At 36.4% G+C, this 25,524-nt stretch overlaps 4 protein-coding genes across 6 annotated transcripts in view; 3 read left to right on the top strand and 1 right to left on the bottom strand.

Annotated features, from left to right (window-relative positions):
* Window positions 1-5,485: 5,485 nt before the first annotated feature.
* LOC120178734 (putative disease resistance protein At4g11170) lies at window positions 5,486-6,306 on the bottom strand. The gene is made up of 2 exons (XM_039184530.1): window positions 6,124-6,306; window positions 5,486-6,087 (listed from the first exon to the last, which is right to left on the bottom strand). The coding sequence occupies exons 1-2, from the start codon at window positions 6,280-6,282 to the stop codon at window positions 5,812-5,814; spliced, it is 435 nt and encodes a 144-aa protein (XP_039040461.1). The 5' UTR covers window positions 6,283-6,306; the 3' UTR covers window positions 5,486-5,811.
* A 1,429-nt stretch (window positions 6,307-7,735) lies between these two features.
* On the top strand, window positions 7,736-10,943 carry LOC120178729 (universal stress protein PHOS34-like). Of its 2 annotated transcripts, XM_039184525.1 has the most exons (3): window positions 7,736-8,463; window positions 10,460-10,507; window positions 10,605-10,943. In XM_039184525.1, the coding sequence occupies exons 1-2, from the start codon at window positions 7,782-7,784 to the stop codon at window positions 10,465-10,467; spliced, it is 690 nt and encodes a 229-aa protein (XP_039040456.1). In that variant the 5' UTR covers window positions 7,736-7,781; the 3' UTR covers window positions 10,468-10,507; window positions 10,605-10,943. The 2 variants fall into 2 exon arrangements, with proteins under 2 accessions (XP_039040456.1, XP_039040455.1); XM_039184524.1 differs by lacking the exons at window positions 10,460-10,507; window positions 10,605-10,943 and adding an exon at window positions 10,190-10,370.
* Window positions 10,944-14,100: 3,157 nt separating this feature from the next.
* The window catches only part of LOC120178726 (TMV resistance protein N-like), a 77,563-nt gene continuing 66,139 nt past the window's right edge, over window positions 14,101-25,524 (top strand). The window contains exon 1 of the mRNA XM_039184520.1: window positions 14,101-14,463. The gene's annotated coding sequence lies outside the window, so the exon portion shown is untranslated. The remainder of the gene's footprint in view (window positions 14,464-25,524) is intronic.
* LOC120178730 (multiple organellar RNA editing factor 9, chloroplastic-like) lies at window positions 16,868-19,024 on the top strand. 2 transcript variants are annotated; one of them, XM_039184527.1, is made up of 5 exons: window positions 16,868-17,254; window positions 18,163-18,260; window positions 18,525-18,590; window positions 18,703-18,879; window positions 18,998-19,024. In XM_039184527.1, exons 1-4 carry the CDS (start codon window positions 16,908-16,910, stop codon window positions 18,873-18,875), a joined length of 684 nt encoding a protein of 227 aa, XP_039040458.1. In that variant the 5' UTR covers window positions 16,868-16,907; the 3' UTR covers window positions 18,876-18,879; window positions 18,998-19,024. The 2 variants fall into 2 exon arrangements, with proteins under 2 accessions (XP_039040458.1, XP_039040457.1); XM_039184526.1 differs by lacking the exon at window positions 18,998-19,024 and having other exon boundaries at window positions 18,703-18,919.

Genomic DNA, 25,524 nt, shown 5'->3' with positions numbered 1-25,524 from the left:
TAAAATTTATGTGTTTTCTTTTTTAAAAACATATAATTTTATTTTTAAAATTTTATATAAAAAACTTGAAAACCAATATTGTTGACGGCCCGGACACTTAAAGTGTTAACGTTTGTAATGTTAGACATCCGAATTGATAAAATAAATGTAATTATTTAACATAAAAAGTATAGTTTGGGTTCTAATTAAGCCAAACATAAAAGAACCAGTAATATAATTGTTTTAATTTATTGTCCGTCAGATAAGATTTTAAAGACCAAATAGTAAAGTTTGAACGTTTGAGGGAAAGTTGAGTAAAATGATATTAGATAGGGTAAACTACATATTTAGTCACCTACCTATCACTTTAGTTCCATTTTAGTCATTCAACTTTTTTTTCAAGGCAAAGAGGCATCAGAATTCTTTATACTTAAAAAAAAATAATGTGACCATTGCATTATTTCTTTCTCTCAATGTAGCCATCTAACTTAAAAAATAAATCTAGTGTGGTCTTTTGACCAATGTTTTTTGTCATTGATCGTTAAGATGTTGATGTGGCAGTTTACGGTACTAATGTGGCAGTCCATGGTGGTTGATAATGTGGCGGATGATATGCAAATGGGCTAAATTGGTAACTCAAATATGACAAATGGACTGTCACGTTAGAACCATAAATTGTCACATCAGAATCATAACAATCAACAATGAAAAACATTGATCAAAGGGCCACATTGAGAGAAAAATAATACAAGGGCCACATTGGTTTTTTTAAAAAAATACATGGACCTATGATGCCTTTTTACCTTTTCTTAAATCATCACTAACATTACGTTTTAATTTTGTTTAATCACCCACTGTTAAAAAATCAACAGAACTGCGGACGTATAGTTTTTTATTTTTTCAATGATGACATGGTATTACTATGGTGATACATCAACATCATTGTTAATTTTTTGGCTTACCAAAATAAAACTAAAATATAATATCAGTGATGATTTTAAAAAAATAATTAGATGACTAAAACGAAGTGATTTTAAAAAAAAAAGGAGTTTTGAGACTAAATAAAATTCAAGAGTTGAAACTAGAGTTGGAAACAGAATTAAAAATGGAAAAAAATTGGGGGAAAATTTACTGATTTTTCATTAAATCAAGTAAAAATTGGGGAAAAATTGATAGTTTTTCATTAAAAGAAAGTAAAAATTTCATCTTTTCAATTAAGTCCTTTTATTATTTGAGCATTCATTAGATGAATAAAGGAAGAAAATGGAGAAAAGAAAGATATGTAGGGTCGAGCTCATAAAGAAATATGCTTTATTAGCTGTTTAAAGTATGCTGTGTGTTTAGGGTTAGAAATTGGGAGGATTCTAAGGCTCGTAAAGAAGCAGGAGAGGGGAAAAAGGATAGATGTGAAAAGTCGAAGGTCCAGTCAAGCATAAACGATTTACGAAAAATGAATCCGTAAGTCATTTTAAGAAAAAAAAGAAACGAGGAAAACGTTTCTAGGAAATTGTCCCTGGTTTTTCTCCGAGGACAAAACAGTGACGATATTCACCTCTGTTGCGAAATTCTCTGAGGACATAACGTGTTGGTTTACGACCAACATGAAAGCGCAAGCACAATGGCCCCTTGCTACATGAAACAAACAAGGGGATTATAATTTTGGTCGTCAAAGAATAGAAATGTCGGAGTTTGTATATACAAGCATGCTTACATGTTCCAAGTGAGAGCATAAGAATGTGTATGAGAGAAAAAGCATTTCAAATTCAACAGATAAAGACAAATTTTATCATATCACAGTCAACATGTTAACGTACAACTCAGAATATCATCAACTTTTAACAGAAAATGATTAGTTTGGAACATAGTGAATAGTCGGATGGTCATTTTGTAATTAGACTCAACAAAGCAATACTCTATAGTCAGAGGGTCATTTTTTAACTTTTAATAGTCAAGGGATTTAATAAAGCAGTATGCTATAGTCGGGGACAATTTGCATACTCTACCCTTTATGAAATTCGAATCAAGTAAATATATTTATTTAAATTTTTATTAAAATTTAAATGTAATTATTTATATAGTATAGGATGACCCTGCAACTTAGATTTTTTTGTCTTCATAGATTTCAAAATCTATGGAGATGACCGATTTCTAAGAAGCTCTTTAGCTCTCATTTGGCAATACAATTAGGTCTTCACCTTCAACTAGCTTAACAAATATGACATTTAGAGATAGACCGAGACAGATGCCGTCTTTTATCTTTAAAAATTTTAAATTCTCATATAATTTAGATAATTTTTTTGTATATTTTTTATTAATAATATGTTTTTATCTCTTAAAATTTTTAACTTTATTCTCTTCAAAATTTTACAAATTCGTCATCATAGGACAAAATCTTGTGTTCGTCCTCGATGACATTTCCATTCTTATTGGCGTTAGAATCTCTCTACCAGAAGTGGTATATCTATAAGGCTGAAACAATTCATATGAAAAGTCTAACCAACAATAATCTCTTACAAAGAAAGGTCGATTTTCCGAGTGGATGAAAAGTTTTCCGAGTCGAATAGTAAGTAGTTCACTTTGACTCGTCAAGAATTCGAGTCGAGTCTATTTGAATCAAGTGTTGATTGAGTCCTTAAGGCTTTCTTGACATTACCCTCCATGGTTCCCTTAAGGGTTTCTTTGTGGAATCCTTAGCAGTAGGAAAGGTCTTCCAAAGAAGCCTATAAGAAAAATGACATATGGTCAAAAGAGGGTGATTAGCATCTAAACATACCAAATTTGTGGATTCAGTTCAGTTTAAAACCTGTGTAGCCTTCCTGTTTGTATTTGCTGGGACAGCCCTTCTTAGAGCATGCTCCGCGGTCCTCAGAAGCTTTGTTTCGGGCGAGTAAAGCACATCATTTGCAAGAAAATAGGTGAACCACGGTACTCCAGTCAGTCCAGTGGTGCATAAAGGGTCCAGTGGTGCATAAAGGTAGAAGAACAACAGTGGCAGAGCAAGCTCAGTTTATTTTTACTTGTGCTGTTGGTTCAGGGCCTATGCCCTCGATTATCGATCCAATGCTGAAAATCGATTTCCATGGTGCGCCGGATAAGGCTTCATTCAACTGATATACTTGAGCCTTTTAGGTGGTTGTACCTCAGCATCATCCTTTGCCAACAACAGATGAACTCCGCAGTGTTTTACCTCGCAGGAAAAGCATTGTGACCATTTCCTATCCCAAACAACAGGATAGATTTTAAACGAGGCCTCATTGTAAATACACTTGTATGATGCTTGAGTTTCGACAAACCGCCTAACTTCTTCATTGTCATATACGAGGAACAAGTGATCCGACCTTACCGATCAGCTTAGTGCTTTCCACGCCCAAACGGTGAAATAACATATGAGATTATAACAGTGGCTTTCACAGGATTTTAGATGACATTCACATCCAATGTTAAATGCCTTGTCAGAATAGTCCTGGAATGAAACAACACCGGAAACGAAACCTGGAAAGTTTTTCCTGCTATTATAGTACCACTCTGATGGCAACTGGATGTTTATCCAAGATCCTAAGCTTTTGAAATCGAACCATTCTGGGATTTCGCTTCCAGGGACGCATGTTGAAAACTTAGTTCTCTGAGGGGATGCCTGTTCGATTACAGTTATCAGGAACAAGATTGATTATTCAGCATATTCCAAATAGCATCTGCAACTCCAGAAGGAAGCAATTGGTAAATAGGAAAGCAAAAATCTTGGTTCCATATGGTTTATATCTTTAAAAAGCAGTGCTTGCTCAAAATGCTGACAAGCCATGCAATGATGACAGGCCATGGAGATCTTTCTGTATCTCTGGTCTGCTTGTTGAAGAAGCTCCTCCTATAGCAGAAAACAAGTTATCTGGCCATATGACAAGATTTGTGCAGCCATTAACATAAAGAAACAAAAGATATTTCAATTTATAGAAGCTGTCAGGAAGGCAAACAAGGTTTTGACACTTTTCCAAACTCAAATAACGAAGGCCAATAAGATTCTCCATTGAGGATGGTAGTTCCTTCAAATCCGTTCGGATTAAATCAGGACTTCTCAAACCGTCCATGGTGTCCAAGATTTCTGGGAAAATCTCCAATCTTGAGCAATCTCCAAGACACAAGTCCTTAAGAGATTTCAATTTTTGAATACTTGTTGAGACACTTTTAAGCCTCCTGCAACGCGCTAGGTTCAATACACGAAGGCTAGAAAGACATCCGATCCACGAAGGAACTTCTTTGACCGCAGTTGCTTGCAAATTCAACTCTTTTATATTTCCTGAGATCTCTGGAAATGTTGTGATGTTTGATTTATTCCTGAATGAAAGGGCTTCAAGTGATCTTAGATTACTAATTATAGTTGGTAAGTTCTTCAGCCTTGCACAATCGTTCATTGACAACAAAACGAGTTGGCAAAGAGACGCCACTGACGAAGGTACTTGTTCAATTGCAGTTCCTCCTAATTGCATCTCTCTTACATTCGGTGAAACCTCTGGAAAGCTAGAGATATTCGATCAGTCACTGAGAATAAGTGTGGTGAGGGATGTTGCTTTATACAACCTAGGCAGAGATCTAAGGTTTTCGCACGATCTCAAATTCAAACGAGTTAGCTTCTCAAGATGTTGAAGGGATGAAGGAAGCTCAAGCAACTTTGTACAACTTGAAAAGTTTATAGATTCAAGATTTGTGGTGCTTGATAGGTCTGGGATTCTAACAAGGTTCGTAGAACCGAAGAGAGATATCACTTTCAAATATACTAAATCCTGCATGCATCAGAACATAGTCTTTGATGAACTTGTACTTTGAAGAACAATAATGCAGCAGATATGAAGCAAAAATCAAGAAATGGAGATTAAATTAGTTCCATATATGTTTGCATGAATCAACGAAAAACCATAGAGAACGAGGTATAAAAAGAAGAAGAAAATACCTGTTTTCCTTCCCATAGTAGTTCGACATGGCTATATCCCATATCAAGTTCAACCAGGTTCTTTGGATCAAACAAGGAGGGTAAAGTTTTCAACGGGTTCCCTTCCAGAAAAGTTATCTTAGCTCATCAGGAAGTGATAAAAGCCCTTGAGGAAGAAGGATTTTGGATATTGTTCCGTAGAATTCGAGGAACTGAAGTTTTCGTACCTTCACAACGGCTTCTGCTTTTATTTCCAGCTCTAGAATGATGAGCATGTCAAGTAGCATGCCTGTGTTTTAGTCCCCTATAACCAAGAGCACCATGTCAGAAGAATCAGGAGTCAATAAGAACTATTAATTGTCAGATAATACATGTGTCTAATTCGAGTATGTGTTTGAATATGTTTCTAAGAAATGAAGAATGGTAGTAAGATAAGCTAAGAAAATGAGCAAGGCCCTTACGGAGTTTTCTGTTAGCACATCATAAATGTCCTCAGGAATCCACAGCCGACTGCGTCTCCCAGGCTCTGAAGGTGATACACTGCGAACGATGTCTCGACCCATCTGTTCCAATAGATCGTGCATTGCTATCTTATTTTTTGAAGCAGATATCAGAGATTTATCGATGAGATCATCGATTCCAGAATGTGAAGAGAAATAACAAGCGTCCATAATCCTTGTTACAAAGTATCGATGCTCCCCTTTATAGAAACAAGCTATGTCAAGAAACATGTCTTTCTCTTCTGAATCTAATCCATCAAAACTGCTTCTCAACAGTTTATGAATGTCTGGATTGGGAATCTGGTTTAGTTTCGTTACTGCGCTTCCCTGGTAGCTTTTGTTCTTGCCATAAAGAGAGGATCCGATAACTTTTATAGCTAAGGGTTTCCATTAGAAGTACTTGAAACCTTCTTATAGCTCCAACTGATACTCATTGGGGTTATTGCTTTTGAAAGCACGTTGACAGAAGAGCCGAACAGATTCATCTTCATCTAGTTCCTCCACTTCATAAATGAGATCAATGTCATTCTGGATAAGCACTTGCTTATCTCTAGTTGTGACGATGACTCGACTTCCAGGGCCGAACCGATCGATTCCGCGGAACAAAAGCTCCAGTTGGCTTGAATTTGTCACGTCATCACAAACTACCTGAACCTTCTTCCTGGAAAGCCTGTCCTTAAGAAAGCCTTCCCCAATTGTTGGAGCTGAGACATTTAAATCCACATCTTCTGATATGGTTGAAAGAAATTTCTGTCGAGATTCGAGTAATGTTCCACGTTCTTCTGATTCTCTCACGGTTCGAAGAAAGCAGGAGCTTTTGAAACCATTTGAAACACGGTTGAAAATCGCATCGGCAAGAGTCGTTTTGCCTATACCAGCCATGCCCCATATACCGATCTTTCGGAAATCTGGAATTCTGATTTGAAATAGTAACTTGCTCCGTCCTCCTCAAATATTAGAGGCTTCTCATTCAAACTCAACCACGACTAGGAATGGCATGATCATGTTAGATCGGGTTTCGATTAATTCGATTAGATCCGAAAATATATATACGTTTCATCCGAAATTCGATTTGACCCGTATTTAGTAGTAACTTCATCCGACTCAAATTTGACCTGTTTTTTTATATAAAACTTAAATTCGACTCGAACAAAAATAAATATATTTATAAAAATTATTATTTTATTCAATAATAATAGGGATCTAATTAAAAAAAAAATATATAGATGATTATTATTATAATCATCTCTAAATATATAAAATAAATTTATATCATTTTTTGGGTCGGATAAGACTGAGTTTTTTTTATCCTAAATCTGAACCCGAATCCAACCCGAGTATATTCTCTAGGTTTAATTAAAAATTAAGTGTTCAAACTATAACGCTTTTCACAAGTAGGTGGCTAAACTATTTTTTGAATGATCTATGTACCTAGCGTTATTAACGTAACCCCTAAACTCATACCGTCCGCCACCCTTTGTCGTCGACAAAGCTCCACCAAGCGCACCTCCCCCGACGACCAAAACTCCTATGGAATCGTGACTGATCGATGACCGATCAATGTTTTATACCCTGTGATTCCTAGGATGAAAATTGCGATCCCATGTGATTTCGACAATCAATCGGCGGCTACCACAACGGCGTATGACTAGGAGGATGACAGAGATTACGTCGACGATGGTGGTCGTGTTCAGAAAGGGTGATGTTAGTGGGTTAGGGTTAGGATTTAGGGATTTTAAGATTTATAATTTAAGAGAAATATGTGTTTTTAATAAATATAATAATATTTAAAAAAAAAAATTATTAGATTATTAGATTGTGACACGTGCCATTTAATGGGTGAAATTAACGTCGTTGATGGCATAAGCTGCGATAACATTAGACACGAGGATCGTTTAAAAATAATTTAGACACTTATTCGTAAAAAGCGATTGAACACTTATTTTATAATTAAATATATTTCTAAAAAACCCAATCGAACTTGACTCGAACATAATTTAAGAAAAAACATAAATTAATTAAATCGGATCAAATCAAAATCAGTTGAATTCTGATCCTGTGCCCGTTCTTAATCACAACCATGGACCAATCGGCCGCCGTCGACATTAGTAGCACGTGTAAGGGACATATCCACCTATACTTGACAAAAGAATAATATGTAAATTATTACCGCTTCTTTTTTCTATCTCACGTAAAATTAAATTTTTTAAATTTTATAAATAAATATAATGATAATAAATAAGTAAAATGTAATTAATAAAAATTAATTCTTTTAATCGTTTTATTTTATTAAAAACAAATTTTCTTAACAAACTCTGAGCATTAAAATAGTTCTGTCACTTTCTGAAGAAAAAAACAAATTCAGGAAAGGAAAAAAGAAAATGGAAAGCCCAAATAAAGGAAAGAAAATGAGCTCTGATAACAACAGTGACCCTAAGTTGCCATCGATCAAGATCCACCTCCCGTCCTCCCCGCACTACTCGTCCTCCGCCGCCTCCTCTCCCACCCCCGTCACCGGTGCGCGCCGTAAGATCGGCGTGGCCGTCGATCTCTCCGAGGAATCGGCATTTTCCGTTCGTTGGACCGTCCAAAACTACCTCCGACCTGGCGATGCTGTCATCCTCCTGCACGTGTCACCAACGTCTGTGCTCTACGGAGCTGATTGGGGCCCGGTTCCCCAAACCCAGCAAAGCCCGCAAACGCCGGAGACCCAGAAGCAACTGGAGGACGATTTCGATGCCTTCACGGCTTCCAAGGCGGCGGATTTGGCCAAACCGTTGAAGGAAGCTGGGATTCCCTTTAAGATTCACATAGTGAAGGATCATGATATGAGGGAAAGATTGTGTCTTGAGCTGGAGAGGTTGGGTTTGAGTGCTGTTATAATGGGGAGCAGAGGGTATGGAGCTGAGATAAGAGGGAATGATGGGAGATTGGGAAGTGTTACTGATTATTGTGTGCATCATTGTGTTTGCCCTGTTGTTGTTATTAGGTATCCTGATGAGAAAGATGGCGGGAATGGTCAGCCCTCTGCAACAACCAAGGAGGTCAAGATGGACGGAAAAGGTGGCAAAAGTTAATGCTTTTCGGGTTCATATTTGGTTGTTTGAGTTTGATTCGGAATTTGGGGTCTTTGTATTTGTTTCAATGCTTAATTTGGATGGCATAAGTAATTTTATTTTTTAATTGCTGATATGTTTATATATAATTTACTGATAATTAGGATAGTAGGAATGTTGTGTCATATGATCAGTATATCCTATCCGATATGATGTGTCTCTGTGGATTTGAATGACTGAAAATTTGGCTTCTTTGCTGGTGTTTTTTTGTTGTTGTTGTGTTAGATGATGATTAAGGCAAAGCAGTATAATGCTGATCTATATAGCTTGCCAGTTACTACACATGGCAAGAAATACCATAGTTGTTATGGATGTTCAATTATTTATGTCGGCGAAGGTTGGTCTTTTTTGGTATTAATTACTAGTTGTTCTTGGTATCAGTTGGGCATAATAGTATCTTTGTGTAGATGACTACTTATTGGGAATGTTTTAATATGTTTCGGCTTTTCGTTATTCAAAGTGCAGTTTATGTTGAGTTAGAAGGAAAATAGGGCCTGGTTGCAGAATATGATATATATTGGTTCATTCCACGGAGTTTGCAAAGGTTTAATTTCTTGTTCTATTAGATCACATATTGTTTCATCTACTTCATACTATTAGATAGTAAAGTAAGGTAGGATTTGTTTCATCTCTTGAGTTAGAAGTAAGGATTTGTTAATTGAAAAGTGCATGGGTGATGAACAAAAGAACTACTTTTGATGTGTGTTTTGATCATGTATGTCGCTTCTATCATGGTATAAAATAACGAGTGATGAATTCATAAATATCATAAGATATGTGTAGAAAATGGTGCCATGTACATTTAGTAACTAATCTCTAAATGTTTGATGGGAATAGTTTTCCCTGCCTTGAGCCTTTTATGGATGTTATGTTGTTAAGTTTGGGAGATGATTGATGTGTGGACAAGTTATGTACAATGGAGTGATAGTATAGTGAGGATGATTTGTCGTAACATGGTAACATGGTGTGTTTGATGTTAAAAGGTACACTTATAAAAGACGTTGCAGCTTGATTGGTTGTATGTGTGGCGAGTGTTGCATAAATGTGATAAAGACATTTGGATTAGCTGTTTGCTACTATTTGTTTAACTGTTGAATCTATGCAAACGAAGTATGAATATGTGATGTACAGTTTCTAGATGCTGCATAGACTGGGAAGTTCAAATTGTATTAGAAAGATGTCTTGAGCGGTTGTTTGTCCACTTAAAACAAAGCAATTTGATGATTAGAGGAGTTGGAATATTTCTAGCTTTTGAGAATTGGGATGATTGGTTGGAGATTGAAAGGGCTATTGGAAACTATTTGTATAGGAATGCAGGTAGTTTATCAGTCATAGTTACTTCAACTGGGAGAATATCGGAAGATAAATCGCTTCAGGGTGCTCTATAATGTTCTGAAACTTTCAGAAAGAGATGTGTCAATTAAATGTTTGTTAGAACATGCTTCTATGTATATGTTGCTTTAGAACATAACTAGTAGGATGTTTGGTCTGCTAGAGCTGATAGGCTGTGGAATATTTGGACTAATCCGGTTTCATAAGTTAATTGGGACAGAAAAGATAACTATTTGCCTGCTTAAATCTATGCTTAGATTCGAGAAAGGCTGTTGCAGTTTGGAGGATTTTGTTTTATACATCAAATTGATCATTCCCATTTCCTCTCCCTGTTTATTTAGGCTATTGCTTGTGAAATAAGCACAGCGGAAAGCGTAAGAAGACGTGCGAAGAAAGAGATCTATCTGCATCATTACCAAACAGAAACATTTTGAATTAATAAACCTGAGATTGCCTGTTATGAAATTCATAACATATGGTAGCAAAAGCATCTTCAGTTTTTTGCATGAATTTTGTTTCATTTATGAAATTTGTTTGAGTAGCTGAATTCTTGAACTCACTTACCAAATCTTGCAAATTAACATTAGTGTTTGATGATTGTTATATGGCAGATTCTTAGCAAGTCCATAGTAATTGCAGCTTTGCCTTATCAGTAGCAGGTTCGTATCTTGGTGTTGCAAATGTCTTCATTAATTCAAATTCTCCAGTCTTTCATAACTTGTTTATGATCCCCATCTTGCTGTTCTTATGTTGTAGATAGCAGAGAAGGCTATGAGTCTCTCGCGATTAGCCCGTATGAAGCATTATATTAAAATGGATCCTAGGATTCACTCTTTCTACTTTCGTCTCCGTTTTGTTGAACTTTTTTTTATTGGTGATGTTTTCGCATGATCGTTGAGGTTCTAGATTTCCTTTTATGGCACCCGAGATCATGATTTACTGCACCGCGACGATATACTATAGGATAATCCCTGTGCCAACATTTTGCATTCAGTTTTATGAGCTGTTATGTTTTTGCATTGATGCCATTGTCCAGGAACAAAAACAAACTTGAAAAAATTCATGAGCTTCACCTTGAATTCAAGGGCATTTTTTATGTATAAATCCGGAATAATTTTTATTTTTTATTTATTTTGATGTGTGTGTATGCAAATTACATTGTCATTTGAGTGTAGAAGATATAGGTGGCTGTATGAACCAACTAGGCTAACTCGAAGCCTTTGCTTGATAGAGTGGAAAGATGAAAAAAATATTATTTTTCTTTTCTTTGGTTTCATGGCAGCTAGAGGAGTGAATCTCGATCCGATTCGAAAAAAATTGAAATTTTTTACTCTATTTGATGTTAAAAATATTGAATTGACTTGACTCGTAATTTCATAAACTTGACTTGAAAGAATTTTAAATAAAATTTGAGTTACAAAATAGGACTTGAATGACTTGAAATTTTTATTAATTAGTGGATTGGTTTTCTAAAGTTCGAGTTGAGTTTTTTAAATTTGCATGATATATGTATGTTACGTATAAAGAAATATACATGTATAGTGTTTATGATTATGGAAAGTATTTTGAATTGGAATCAATTAGTACCATGATTATAAATATTTATAATTAAATTTAGAAACTTGTACAATTCGACTCTACTTGAATTTCATAAATTTAATTCAAACCGAAAAAGTTCCAATTTCTAAAACTATAATTGTTAATTCTATTAACTCGAAATTTTTGACTCGACTTGATTGAATAGTCACCCTAATAACAACTTCAAGCAAATTCAGGGACGACGCAAGATTTTATGTTACCGGTGAATTTTTAAAGTTTTTGAAAGAAAAAAAATTATAAAATTTTAGGGGGAGAAAATAGATTTTTAATAGAAAATACATTAAAAAATTAAAATATATGATAATTTTAAATTGACTTAAGAGTCAGTTTTGTCCCTGTAGTAAACTCAATTTATCATTTTCGTCACTATAGTAGTATCACATCAATTTAGCTCTCGAAGTTGTTCAATTGTATGAATGTTTAAAATTTTTACTATTGTTTATGGTTTAAGGTTTAGGTTTCAGAAGTCGGGGGTTAGAGTGTATGGTGTAGGGTAGAAGATGATATAATTAAATAATTTTGAGGACTAGATTAATGTGAAAATATTATATAGACGAAAATCATAAATTGAGTCTACTATATGGACAAAAATAACCCTTAAACCTTTTAAATTTTCAGGGGGACTGCCCCGCCGGTCCACCGCGATCCATTTCTGTGCAAATCACTAGCATGGATCTTATGTTCATTCATGCTGGTGGTCTTGTTGGAAAACATGTGCAACTGGAAACGGAGAGAAACTGAGACTGAAATGCTCACTTCAAAATAAATTTCAAAGAAATTAAAGTCATCTTCTCACATTTCTTTTTCTCATCAGACTTTTCCAAGTAAGAACCAAATCCATGCTGATTTACATTGACATCCCTATTTGATAACTACATAAGTTGCTGTTCATAGAAGACTTGGAAGTCAAGGCATCATTTATCTGTCATGCATTAAGAATGAGAATTACCATGAAACTCTAAATAAGTAGAAGTTTATACAGGCAAGGAGGGAACTTGTTTAGCAGAAAGGTCGAGTTTTAACATGGAGAGGGGGTTCTATTTTCACTTTGATGTGCTTTTTATTAGTCGTTTTTTTCTCACTTGGAATTGTCCGATGAAGCCGATGTTTTAGCGGTAGAAGGGTCGGTTAGTGATGGTGAGACACTGGTTTCTGCATTAGAAACCTTTGAACTAGGCTTCTTCTCACCTGGGAAATCAAGAAACAGGTACCTGCGAATATGGTACAAGAACAGCATTGAAGCAGTTGTTTGGGTTGCCAACAGAAACAACCCGATCGCCGACACGAAAGGGGTCTTAACGGTAAGGGACGGTGGAAATCTCGTGCTCTTGGACCGGAAGAAGAGTGTCGTCTGGTCATCCAATGTATCTGGGACAGCGGAACGTCCCGTGGCACAGCTGTTAGATACCGGAAACCTTGTTCTCAAGGACAACAAAAGCATGCCTGAAAGGTATTTGTGGCAAAGCTTTGATTCCCCTTCAGACACACTCTTGGCAGGTATGACAATAGGATGGAACTTAAAGACCGGCGAGGAAAGATATCTAACATCGTGGAAAAGTGCCGATGATTCATCCCCGGGGAACTTCACTTACCAACTTGACAGAACCGGGCTGCCTGAGTTAGTCATCGATAGAGGATCGATGAAAACGTACCGAACAGGACTCTGGAATGGAATGGAATTGGGTTACATACTTTAAAAAATGTCTAACGTTTTGATTGTTGCTCTGAACTTTTAAAACAGTCAAAGTCTGAACTTTTTGTACATGTTCAAATATAGCCTGTTTTGAATGTTTAGCATATTCATACCACTTATTCACTTAACTATTTGATTGGTTCCAATATAACCGCCTGTCGTTAATATTTAACGGAAGTGCTTACGTAGCAGTTAATAAAATTGATATAATTACATATTTGATCCTCAATACTTATACATTCAATCGAAACCGGAAAAATAGGCTTAGTGCAGCGGTTCTAGTGCTTACTGCTTTGGCAATTCTTGCATCCAGCAAACAGTGGAAGGCATTTCTTCTTGTGTCTGCAACTTTATGCCTGGGCGGAGTCTATGCATGCTCCACTTCCGTTACAATGAACACGACAAACTTCATAAGAGAACATAGGAGATTGTGAATTAGAACCAAATTGATTGAATGTTTAAGTATTGAGAATCAAATATGTAGTTATATCGATTTATTTAATGGCAAGTGGTTATATTGAAACCAATTAAATAATTAAGTGGTTGTATTGACACAATTTTGAGAATGGTGGTGATTTGGACATCAATCCCATAACTGGGTGGTCATTCATATAGTTTTCCCATTATAATTTTATAAGTGACTTAGTCGACTTATGACTATACAGTCTTCCAGTAACAAAAAGGGAGCGAAGTAAAGCAACTCCAATTTTACTCTCACCTTCTCCGATTCTTCCTGCGAAGAAAAACCCATAACTTTCCACTTTTATCCTTCTTTCTCCTTACTGATGCTCATATACTAGTTTCTCTCTGATTTTGAACAGCAGATTAACGTTTCTTGTCCTTCTCATACTTCCTCATGTTGTCTTTACCTTCATCTTCCTCGTGATGTTTTCTTGAGTTTTAGAGGCGAAGATACCCGCAAAAACTTTATAGATCATCTTTAGATGCACTGAAACGGGGAGGAATCGTCACTTTCAGGGATGATCCGAAGCTGGAGGCCGGTGAAGAGGTCGCACCGGAACTCTTTAAAGCCATTCAACAATCATGGTGCTCTGTAATCGTTTTCTCTGAGACCAATGCCTTTTCAGGTTGCTGCTTGGAGGAGCTTGCCGAGATTGTTAAACAAAAAAACGTCGAGTGCCATGAAGTATTCCCAATTTTCTACAACGTCGATCCATCTGATTTAAGAAAACAAAAAGAGAAAATTGAAGAAGCCTTTGTCAAACACGAAGAGAGATTCAAGGAAGATAAAGACAAGATTCAAAGGTGGCGAAATGCTTTGACTCAAGTGGCTAACATCAAGGGATGGCATTTAAATGACAGGTACTTCTTTCTTTTCTTCTCCACTTTCTAGTTTTAAGGACCAATGAACTGTTACCTTTGGGATGAATTAGAATTTATTTCTGTGTAGGCAGGAATCAGAGTTTATTGGAGACATTGTTAGAAAGATATCAACAAAGTTGTGTCGGACATATCCTGTTGTTATTGATGAGCTGATCGGAATCAATTCACGCTTGGAAGAGTCGTATTCGAAAATAGAGATTGGGGAGGATGATGTCCGAATTATAGGAATTTGTGCCATGGGCGGGCATCGGTAAAACGACTCTTGCCAAAGTTGTTCACACTCAAATGTCACCCCATTTCGAAGGCAAAAGCTTTATCACTGACGTTCGAGAAGTCCCGGAGAAATGCGGGCTTGTTGCTTTACAGAAACAACTTCTTTCCCAGATCTTCTTTGAAGAAGGTTTCAATTTTTTCAATGTTCACGAAGGGAATTCCATCATTAGCCGCGGGTTGTCTCACAGAAAGGTTCTTGTTGTTCTTGATGATGTTGATAACATACAGCACTTGAAATGCTTGGTTGGAAGGCGTGATTGGTTCGGACTTCACAGCCCTTGTATAAGTTGAAAGTGATCAACCTCAAAGGGTCACAGAACCTGATCGAGGTACCGGACATCGCAGTGGCCCCTGGTCTTGAAACTTTGATTCTGGAAGGTTGCTCAAAAATAGTAGATGTTCATCCATCCATAGGAATGCTTAAGAGGCTTAAACTTTTGAATTTAAAAGGCTGCAAAAGTCTCAGGAATCTTCCAACCAAGATTAGAATGGAATCTCTTGAAACATTCATTCTTTCGGGTTGCTCTAATCTTCGAAAGTTTTCAGACACTGATGGGAAAATGGAATGCTTGTTGAAACTTTATTTAGAACAAATTAACATCACACAACACATTGAGAAATGCTTAATGTTGGGGATTAAGCTAAGAAAACACTAACGTCAAGTGGACACATTAGGAGAGCTTCGTAAGAGTCGTCTTCAAAAACCCTTTGAACTTGGAAGACAACAAACAATGTGCAAACAGCAAACCAGAAAGAGGAGGAAGAAGAAGAGAAAAAGAAGATCCGTGAATTTTACGCGTGAGTTTATTTTTTAAAATCTTTTAATTACCAACTCAGACTATCTTTACCGGATTAACGAGAGTTAACGACCAAGGAATTGGAATGAATCGATAATGTAAGGGACCAAACGTATTTAATTTTTTAAATCGGTGACTAAAGTCGGTCAAATCAAAAACAAAAGGGACTATTCGTATAGTTTGCCCAAAAAGACTTAATATAAAAAAGTGTTCAAACTCTAATGTTTTTTTAAAGTGGTGCCTAAACTTTTTTTCGATCAATCCAGATGTCTAACGTTATAAACGTTACTAAGTGTTTGATCCGTAGAGACCGTTAAAAAATTTCTTTATCCAGCACATGTAAAATTTATTTTTTTTTTATTTTAAATAAAAAACTTAAAAATTATATATTTTTTTAAAAAACAAATTATCCTAAATATAAAAAACCCCAAAACATTAGAAACTTTAATTTTAATCCCTAAACCCACACTAGCCACTAGTATTATCATTGTTATCGTCGATCGAACCTCCACCGATGACCAGTTACTCGACAACCAGCCACCAAAACAACATTCGACAAACCCTAACCATGAAGAATAAAGTTACCCTAACAAACCCTAAATCGTGACACCACATGACTTTGACGGCCATCTCGATGACAAGAATGATGATGTCCAACTAGGGAGATATCAAGGACGACGGTAACAATGGTGGCTGACAATGGAGATACGATTAAGGTTAGGGATTTGAGATTTTTAGGGATTTGAATTTTTTTTTTAATTTAAGAAAAATTAGAATTTTTTAAAATATAATAATAATTTTAATTTTTTTTAAATATTTTTTTTAAAATTACATGAATGTGACATGTGTCACTTAATGGGCCTTGTTAACAGTCGTTGCAGACTAGACACCTAAAGTGGTAACTATTATAACGTTAGACACCTGAATTAACTGAAAAAAGTTTAGGTACCACTTTAGAAAAAGTGATATAGTTTGGACATTTTTTTATATTAATTTTTTTTAAAAGTGAAATTTTAAAAATTTATACATGTACCATGTGTCATATTTTGAGTGGTTGACGGTATTTTTTTTAACGGTATTTAAAGACCATACACTTAAAATGATTTTTTTGTAACGTTAGACACTTGACTGAAAAATGACCTAATAACTTAATTGTGTTACTCGTCCAGCGTAATAGGCCAATTTTGCCTAAGTTTTGGACTGTTAGCCCAATGAAAAAATTACTGACTCGAACTCAAATTGCTAAGCCCAAACACGAAAAAAAATATCGAACACCCTTATTTTGGCGTTTTCCTTCAATTTCATCAGCTGGGAAAAAGCATCTCAATCTAATCTTCTTCTCTGACACTTCCAATGGCGACTTTGTTAAACCCTTCTTCTCTTCTTCTTCCTTCAAAATCCTTTCTTTCAATTCGTCCTCAACTCACTCCACCACCTCCCACTATCCGAGTAAACTCACCGATTCATCACCTTCCTTCATCATCGAGTACTCGTCCTCCTCGCGTTATCAAAGCTGCAGCACTCGACAGTGACTATTCACCCAAGAGGAGCAGCAGCAATGAGACCAGGGAAACGATAATGTTACCCGGCTGTGATTATAACCATTGGCTTATTGTTATGGAGTTCCCTAAAGACCCTGCTCCTACAAGAGAACAGATGATTGAGACTTATCTTAACACTCTTGCTACTGTTCTTGGCAGGTGAGACTTTCTTCTTCCTGGGCATTTTTTTCTTCAGTAGAAAATTCTGAAAAATATGAAATTTTTATTCAAGTTTTGCTTCTTTTTTTTTTTCTGTGAAGTACTTAAAGATTCCTCTTTGTTTTCTGGGTTTGTTTTGTTTTGCTGGGGAAATGTCAAATTTGGTGAGATTTTGTGAATTTTTTTTCTCTTTTTGGTGTATGTTTATTTCCCGGGAAATGCTTGATTAATGAGGCAGCTTAGTTTTCCCCCCCTTAGTTCTTTATCAAAACATAGAAAAGGGATTCCTTTGTTAGTTATGTTGAGTTTGAGGTGAAGGGTTTATTATCATGTTAACAAGTTAACATATATAATTGCTTTAGCTTGAAGATTATGAACAAAAGATGGAACCTTGGGTTGAATGAAAGAAACAAGATTGAACATTGCATTGCTCATAACTGTTCTGAATTGTCATAATTAGTAGTTTCCAATGAAGTTAAAAAGCAGAATGAAGAGGGAAAGGATTTACAATTCGTCGGGCTTGTTATAACGATTTTCGGACAACATCGGTTTATCCTTACAAATCGAGGCTACTTGGGACAGAATCTTTGTCTTAGCTGTTTACCTGAATTTGTCACCTCAAATTGTTGGAACCTCAAAAGGTTTTTGATAGGGTGAGTTGGTGTCAAGAACTTAATATCTTAACTAGCTAGCTTCGCCGTCATTTATGCATATTAGTGAAGCTCAAAACTCGAATGTGTACCTTATTTCTGGTTTTCTGCAGTCTTTAATCGTTAAGAAACTGTGCTACCTTACTAGGGTGTAATAAATCAATAAACAATAATCACCATTTCAGTGTGTGTATGTAAACTCAGTTATCGTAATGAATAAATCTAAGATACGACTCTTTCCCCCTTTTGTTATTACAGCATGGAAGAAGCAAAGAAGAACATGTATGCTTTTAGCACCACTACTTATACAGGTTTCCAGTGCACCGTATCGGAAGAAACCTCGGAGAAGTTCAAGGGTAATAAGATTTTCATTGTGACCCTTTTGTTTAAACCTATGTTACTCTAATTCTTCATTTTACTTGAAATACGTGTTGAAGCCCATGTCTGATGCATATACGGACATGGTCCAATCCATATATGTGGAAAACTTTAGAAATATTGTGTTTATCGATGTTGAGAACATATACGTACATGAAACTCGCATTCGAATCTGAATCACATAGATTTAAATGATGTTGTTATCTGTGACATGAGGATGAAGTTTATTGTTTTGGATGTAGGATTGCCGGGAGTTCTTTGGGTGCTGCCTGATTCCTACATAGATGTCAAAAATAAAGATTATGGAGGTAAGTTGTGGGTTAATCGACTTCAGTTATGCAGAGAATGTTTTCATTGCACCATACAGCTAGATTACGGTCATATGTATAATATACGGTTTTGTATTTCGTGTACTTTTAGGTGACAAATATATCAATGGTGAAATAATACCCTGCAAATATCCTACTTATCAACCAAAGGCAAGAAAAGATTCAAAATACGTAAGCAAAAAATACGAGAGACGAAAAGACGGTCCTCCTGCCAGACAGTTCAGGCCAAAGCAGGCAGCGAGTCAATCGGAACCATCTTCTTGACAAGGTACCAGAATCCCATGCCATGCTGTTCCGACTCTATATTTTTCTCAGTATTCATGTTGAACTCATAAGGACGAAGCCAAAGCAGGCAGCGAGTCAATCGGAACCATCTTCTTGACAAGGTACCAGAATCCCATGCCATGCTGTTCCGACTCTTTATTTTTCTCCGTATTCATGTTGAACTCATAAGGACGAAGTGACATAATTACACTTAAAAGTAATTGTTAGTGTTAAAATTAAAAGTTTGGTAGTATAAACGAATCAACGCTTAAAGTTTAATGGTATAAACGAATCAACGCTTAAAGTTTGATGGTATAAACGAATCAACGCTTAAAGTTTGATGGTATAAATGAATCAACGCTTAAAGTGACACGTCACAATCTTAGAATTTAATATTTTTATTTTAAAAAATAAAAATATTATTAAAAGAAAACCCAAAACCTTTCTTTACCGCGTCCCCCATTTTCCCTCTTTCCCTTCTCCCTCCTTTCATGGCCAAACGACCAAAGGTAAAACAGTCGATTAAATGGCCGACCAAATAGCTGACTGCCACAGTCGGTGAAACGGTCAACTATCACGATCAAATTTGAAGGATTGAGTTTTTGGAATTTTAGGGATTAGAAATTTAAATTTATGGATTTGAGGATTTTGGATTGAGAAAATCGCCTCAGTGACCAAAAAAAAGTTATAATATACGATTTTAACCAACTTTTTTTGGATTTGCCAAAATGACCAACAAAATCGCAACGCGAAATAAAAATCGCAACGCGATCCCCAGAATCTCAAATCAGTTTCCAAAATCGCAACGCGATTCTTGAAAATCGCAATGCGATAGTACAAATTCGCATTGCGATTTTCCAAAATCGCAACGCGAATATGAAAATCGCAACGCGAACACATAAATCGCAACGCGTATCCGTAAATCGCAACGTGTATCCGTATATCGCAACGCGTATCCGTAAATCGCAATGCGTATCCGTATATCGCAACGCGTATCCGTAAATCGCAACGATAATCCGTAAATCGCAACGAGAATCTGTAAATCGCAACGATAATCCGTAAATCGCAACGAGAATCTGTAAATCGCAACGATAATCCGTAAATCGCAACGAGAATCTGTAAATCACAACACTGAAATTTTGGGTATATAACACTGAAATCATAAACTAAATCCCTAAATCGCAACTCATTCCATCTCCATCTATCACTCTCTCCGGCGACATCCGTTCCTATATCCAACGACATCCTTCCCAATCCGGCAACAGGTTTTAGTTTCGCAGCTCGTCTGTTTAGTAAATTAATTTACAACCATGAAATCATCTAATGTTGATCATGTTTGGATAGATTTGTGTTTTGGAGGGTCATGGGATAATGTTCATGGTGTTTTACAATATATGCCTTTACCCATGTATCTTCAACTAAAATTGTCTTTACAAAAGTTAACTTATGAAACTCTAATGCTACGTGTTTCAAATAAATTGAATTTAGAGCCCCTAAGTGGATTTAGGCTATCTTATCAGAGAAATTGTAAAGTTTATTTGTTAACCGACAATGAAGATGTTGAACGATTCATTGCTTACATTAGTGTTTCACAAGATGATGTTACATTGTATGTTGTTGAACCTAGAAGTAGTATTGTTGGGTCAGTAGCGGGTAGTAATCAACTAAGTTTTTCTCAAAACCCACAACCTTTCTCTAATCCAAATCCCAATCAACTTTCAGCACCAAATTCCGGTTTTCGTATTGACCAGTTAGACGATGATGAGCCAACAGAAAAAATTGTGAGTACTGGTCAGTATTCGAAATTTGGTCTTGGTCAATATCCGGACTTTGATATTGGTCAATACACGGATTTTGATGATGTTTCAGAAGAAGAAACAGACCATGCGTGTAATGATATTGATATTTGTCAATACCCGAATTTTGATGATGAAACAGCCGTTGCCGAAGAATGTTTTGTTGATGATAATGAGGAGGAAGTTACGACTGTGAATGAACATGTTGAACATCCATTCTGTAATTCATATAATCCTGAAGAAGAAAAAGTCCCCGAAGAAAAGAAAATGCCACGGGCGTATAACTGGAATATGCCAGAATTACTTCAGATACCGGAAGAAGAGTTGATAAAGAAAGCAGTTGATTGTTACACAAAAGTTATTCGTATCAAGAAAGATGATTGTTTTGATACAAAGGAAGACTTGAAGATAGCTTTATATACGAAATGTTTGGAAGATGGCTATCAACTAAAAGTTAACAAATCAAGCAAAGATCGTTTCGAAACAAGGTGTATGATTGACAAAAACTGTACGTGGCGTATGATTGCAAAGAGAATAAAAGATTGCAAAATGTTTCAAGTTAGGACTTTTATTGATAAACATACATGTTCAAGAACCCAAGTTTTTCCTCACCATAGACAGGCAAACAAAAAGGTGTTGGGTGGTTTTCTGGCTGAGTTAATGTTTTTGAATGGCAGGGTATATCGGGGACATGAAATTATGACTGACATGAATGCTCGGTTCAAGATTAGTATATCATATTCTCAAGCTTGGAGAGCCAAATGTTATGCCTTGGAATTGTTGAGGGGGTCGCCAGAAGCATCGTTTGCCCAACTGCCGGCTTATTGTCACAATTTAAAGCTGAAAAATCCTGGGTCGGTAACTCATATCAAAACAGATAGAGATGGACGCTTTGAGTTGCTGTTTATCGCCATTGGTGCTACGGTTAGTAAATCAATATAATTTTGTTGACTCATTTTTGTTAGTTACATGCATTTCACATTTAAATGATATATTTCTTGTGTATATTTTGTAGATTCGTTCGTTTATTACTTGCATGCGCCCAGTTATTATAGTTGACGGAGCACATTTGAAAGGTCGATACATTGGAGTAAACTTATTAGCAGTAGCCATGGATGCTAACAATGGGATATTGCCAATAGCTTACGGGGTTGGCAAATCTGAAACCTCTGATTCATGGACATGGTTTATGGGGCATCTTAGGGATTGCATAGGTCCTATTAGCAATCTGACAATCATATCCGATAGGGCAAACTCAATTGACAACGCTGTTAGAAGGTGTTTCCCAGATGCTTTCATGGACTTTGTGGTGTTCATTTGTATAGAAATCTAAAATCAAGGTTTGCTGGTATAAAAAAGCACAAATGGACATACTGGAAGGCTGTAAAAGCTTATCGGGAAGTGGATTTCAATAAGCATATAAATGTTTAAGACGTGTTTTGCCTCAGTGTGCTCAAACACTAGAAGATGTCGGGTTTGAAAGATGGTCAAGAGTACATCAACTTGGAGCAAGATATGGTTTCATGACGTCTAATAGTGCAGAATCAATCAACGCTCTAAGTCGTCATTCCCGGAAATTACCCATTACTATGTTAATGGAGTTTTTTCGAGCCTCTATTCAACAGTGGTACTACAAGAAAAGAAACCATGCATGTATTATTTCTTTGAATTCGTAACTTATCATATTTATATTTTACTAAGTATTGTTTATTTAAATTTACAGGAACATTGGAACATCGTGTTACACCATGGACTGAAAAAAAGATAACGAAACGTGTTGTGAAGTCAACGTCATGGAGAGTTGAACCATGTTCAAACACTTTGTTTCAAGTACTGGATAATAACTTAAATGGGCTAGTCGATCTAAATGCAAAGACGTGTAGTTGTATGAAATGGCAAACATCTGGTTATCCGTGTGGCCATGTTATAAAAGTTGCTCTTCATTTAAACCAAAATGATTCAAGCGCATACGCTATGGATTGCTACACTACAGAAGTTTATCGACAGACTTATGCCGAGATTGTCTACCCTATTCCACATCCTTCTGAGTGGGACATACCAGATGACTTACAAACAGTTTTGCCACCAGCCATGGACAGAAGGCTACCTGGCCGACCAAAAAGTCACGATCGTATACCGTCTAAGGGTGAAGAGAAGAAGAGATCGACATGTAGTCGGTGCAAGGAAAGTGGTCATACAAGGTTGACATGTGGATCACCAGTGCCATCAAAATCATCTTTTCCTCTACCAAAATATGGATCCTCATCAAAATCACAATTGGCTTCACCTTTTGGGGCTGTTAACTTAGGTGATTTTTAAATGCAAACGTTGTATTATGTGGATTTTATGTGTGAACTTTTAACATTTTCAGTTGAATTAATGACTCAGGCCAACCATTTTGACTTAACCAACTCTTGTTATTCAGTTGTTATCACTATTAGGCATGCATTTGACTATCGCAACACGGAAATTACAATCGCAACGAGAGAATCGCAATGCGAAATGAAAATCCCAACATGAAAATCGCAATGCGGAAATGAAAATTGCAACGCGAAATGAAAATCGCAACGCGAAATGAAAATCCCAACATGAAAATCGCAATGCGGAAATGAAAATCGCAACGCGAAATGAAAATTGCAATGCGAAATGAAAATCGCAACGAGAGAATCGCAATGCGAAATGAAAATCGCAATGCGAAATGAAAATCGCAACGAGAGAATCGCAATGCGAAATTAAAATCGCATTGCGATTCTCCCGTTGCGATTTTAATTTCCGCATTGCGATTTTCATTTCGCATTGCGATTCTCTCGTTGCGATTTTCATTTCGCATTGCGATTTTCATTTCGGATTGCGATTTTCATTTCGCATTGCGATAGTCAATTTTGCCTTCAACATAATGCAGATTGAAATCAACAAAATCAACCATTACATTTCAATCAATTAAACAAGCACAAATAAGAATTATATTCGCATCAATTACACAAATCAACTTTTACAAATCATCTTTTACAAATCAATTAAACAATCAAAAAATAAGCAATAATTCTTATTTCCGATCATCTACTATTGAATCAACTTTTACAAATCAATTAAACAATCAAAAAACAATCAATTAAACTATTGAATCAACTTTTGCAGCCATACATCATTTTCACGCAGTTCACTTCTGAGATTAACCTGCAGAAACCAAACATTTGCTCAAACAACACTTTCTACACATCTAAAACCTACAAACAGCAAATTATTGAATTCTAGGTACTTAACCAAACATTTTCAAACCAAAAGTATATAAACTTACCAATTGTTTATGGACATTTTATAACGCGGATGCAGGTAGGCAGCGTCTCGTATATATCGATTTAGCCATATAATGCCGAAACCACAAGCCTACTGCAGCTCTATCTCTATCGGTGGGAGGTAGATACTTGATGCTTCCCGTCGTCAAACGCTCCAACGCCAAGCATACGAGAGGACCACAATCTCCTCTGGCTCCGCTCGTTTGTTGTGGTGCGGTCTCGTCTCTAATAACTGTAATATTGAGCTTCTTTGGCTTCTTGTTTCCAGAACGAGTCCAATAATTGATCGCATCCAAGAATTTAGCCAAATGAGAGCTCTATCCCTTAATAACATCTCTTAAATCAGCCAATGATATGTAATTTATCATGCTGTCATACACTATTGTCTTAAGGGATGGGAGCTGAAGCTCGACGAGAATCCAATGTTTACGTTCCAAAACAGGGATAAACACCTGCAATCATAAGTAATAATTCATTCATTTGCGCACTTATTTCATAAAACCTTTAAACTCAATCTAAAATAAATACTAACCTTATCGACCTCCCACCATGCAGGATAAAGTTTAGCTTGTCCATTGCCCAAATCAAATGATTCATCTCGTGCATTCTTCAAGTGAACGGCGTGAAAAGACGTCGGCATAATTGTATATCGTATATTTTTATTTTTCTTAAGTTTTCTTATTATTAGAAGACGTGTCACCCACGCATCGATATGCTGTTTTACAAAAAAAGACATATATTAGTGACTTACATAAATTTAAAAAAAAATAATCAAATTGAAATATAAGAAAAATATAAGACTTACCCCCCATCGAAATAGCCATTGTCTTCGACCCCTAATAATACGCCCCACCAAGACCGATCAAGCAACAAATAGATATCATCGGTGAGCTTGCATATGTCAGTGAAACACCCCTGGCTCTGCTCATGTAGATAAAAATCAACAGCGGTCTTAGCCCAAAGGGTGTTATCCAGAATTGTGTCCGGTAGTTGATCCCTCTCTTCAGATACCGGTATGGTACTGGCCGGTAACTCATACGAGAGCCAACTTGAATCCATCATGTCCGGCACGTCAGAGGGTTTCTCAAGAAGCCTACATATGACGCCATGTGAATCGGGCTCTTGAATGGTGGGAGGGACCTCTTCAATGATGACAGTGGCCTCTTGAACGGTGGGAGGAGACTCTCGAGGAATGATAGGGGGGGCCTCTTCAACGATAGGAGTGGACTCTTGAGGGATGACAGGCGAGTCGGGCTTCTTCTTGCGGTGTCTTCGCACTATTGGGGTGTACGGAGACTTAATAGCACGTGCACGCTGTCTGATGCGTGAACTCCGTCGTGCTAGCATAACCCGACGTAAAGCATCCACTCTATCGGGCCGCTAAATAATTAAATACAAAAATCAGTAAATAAACAGACATGATATTTAAACAGTGAAAACAAAGACAAATATGTTTCAAACTTGCATTGTATTCACCCAAGTCATTATTCTATCATAGTTCACAAAATGCATCAGATAACAAAGAAAAATATGTTTCAAACTAATACCCTGAAGTTA

This window comes from Hibiscus syriacus, unplaced genomic scaffold, assembly GCF_006381635.1.
Source record: "Hibiscus syriacus cultivar Baekdansim isolate YM2019G1 unplaced genomic scaffold, ASM638163v2 tig00112370_pilon, whole genome shotgun sequence".
NCBI classification, from domain to species: Eukaryota; Viridiplantae; Streptophyta; class Magnoliopsida; order Malvales; family Malvaceae; genus Hibiscus; species Hibiscus syriacus.
This window is presented reverse-complemented; position numbering and strand designations above follow the sequence as displayed.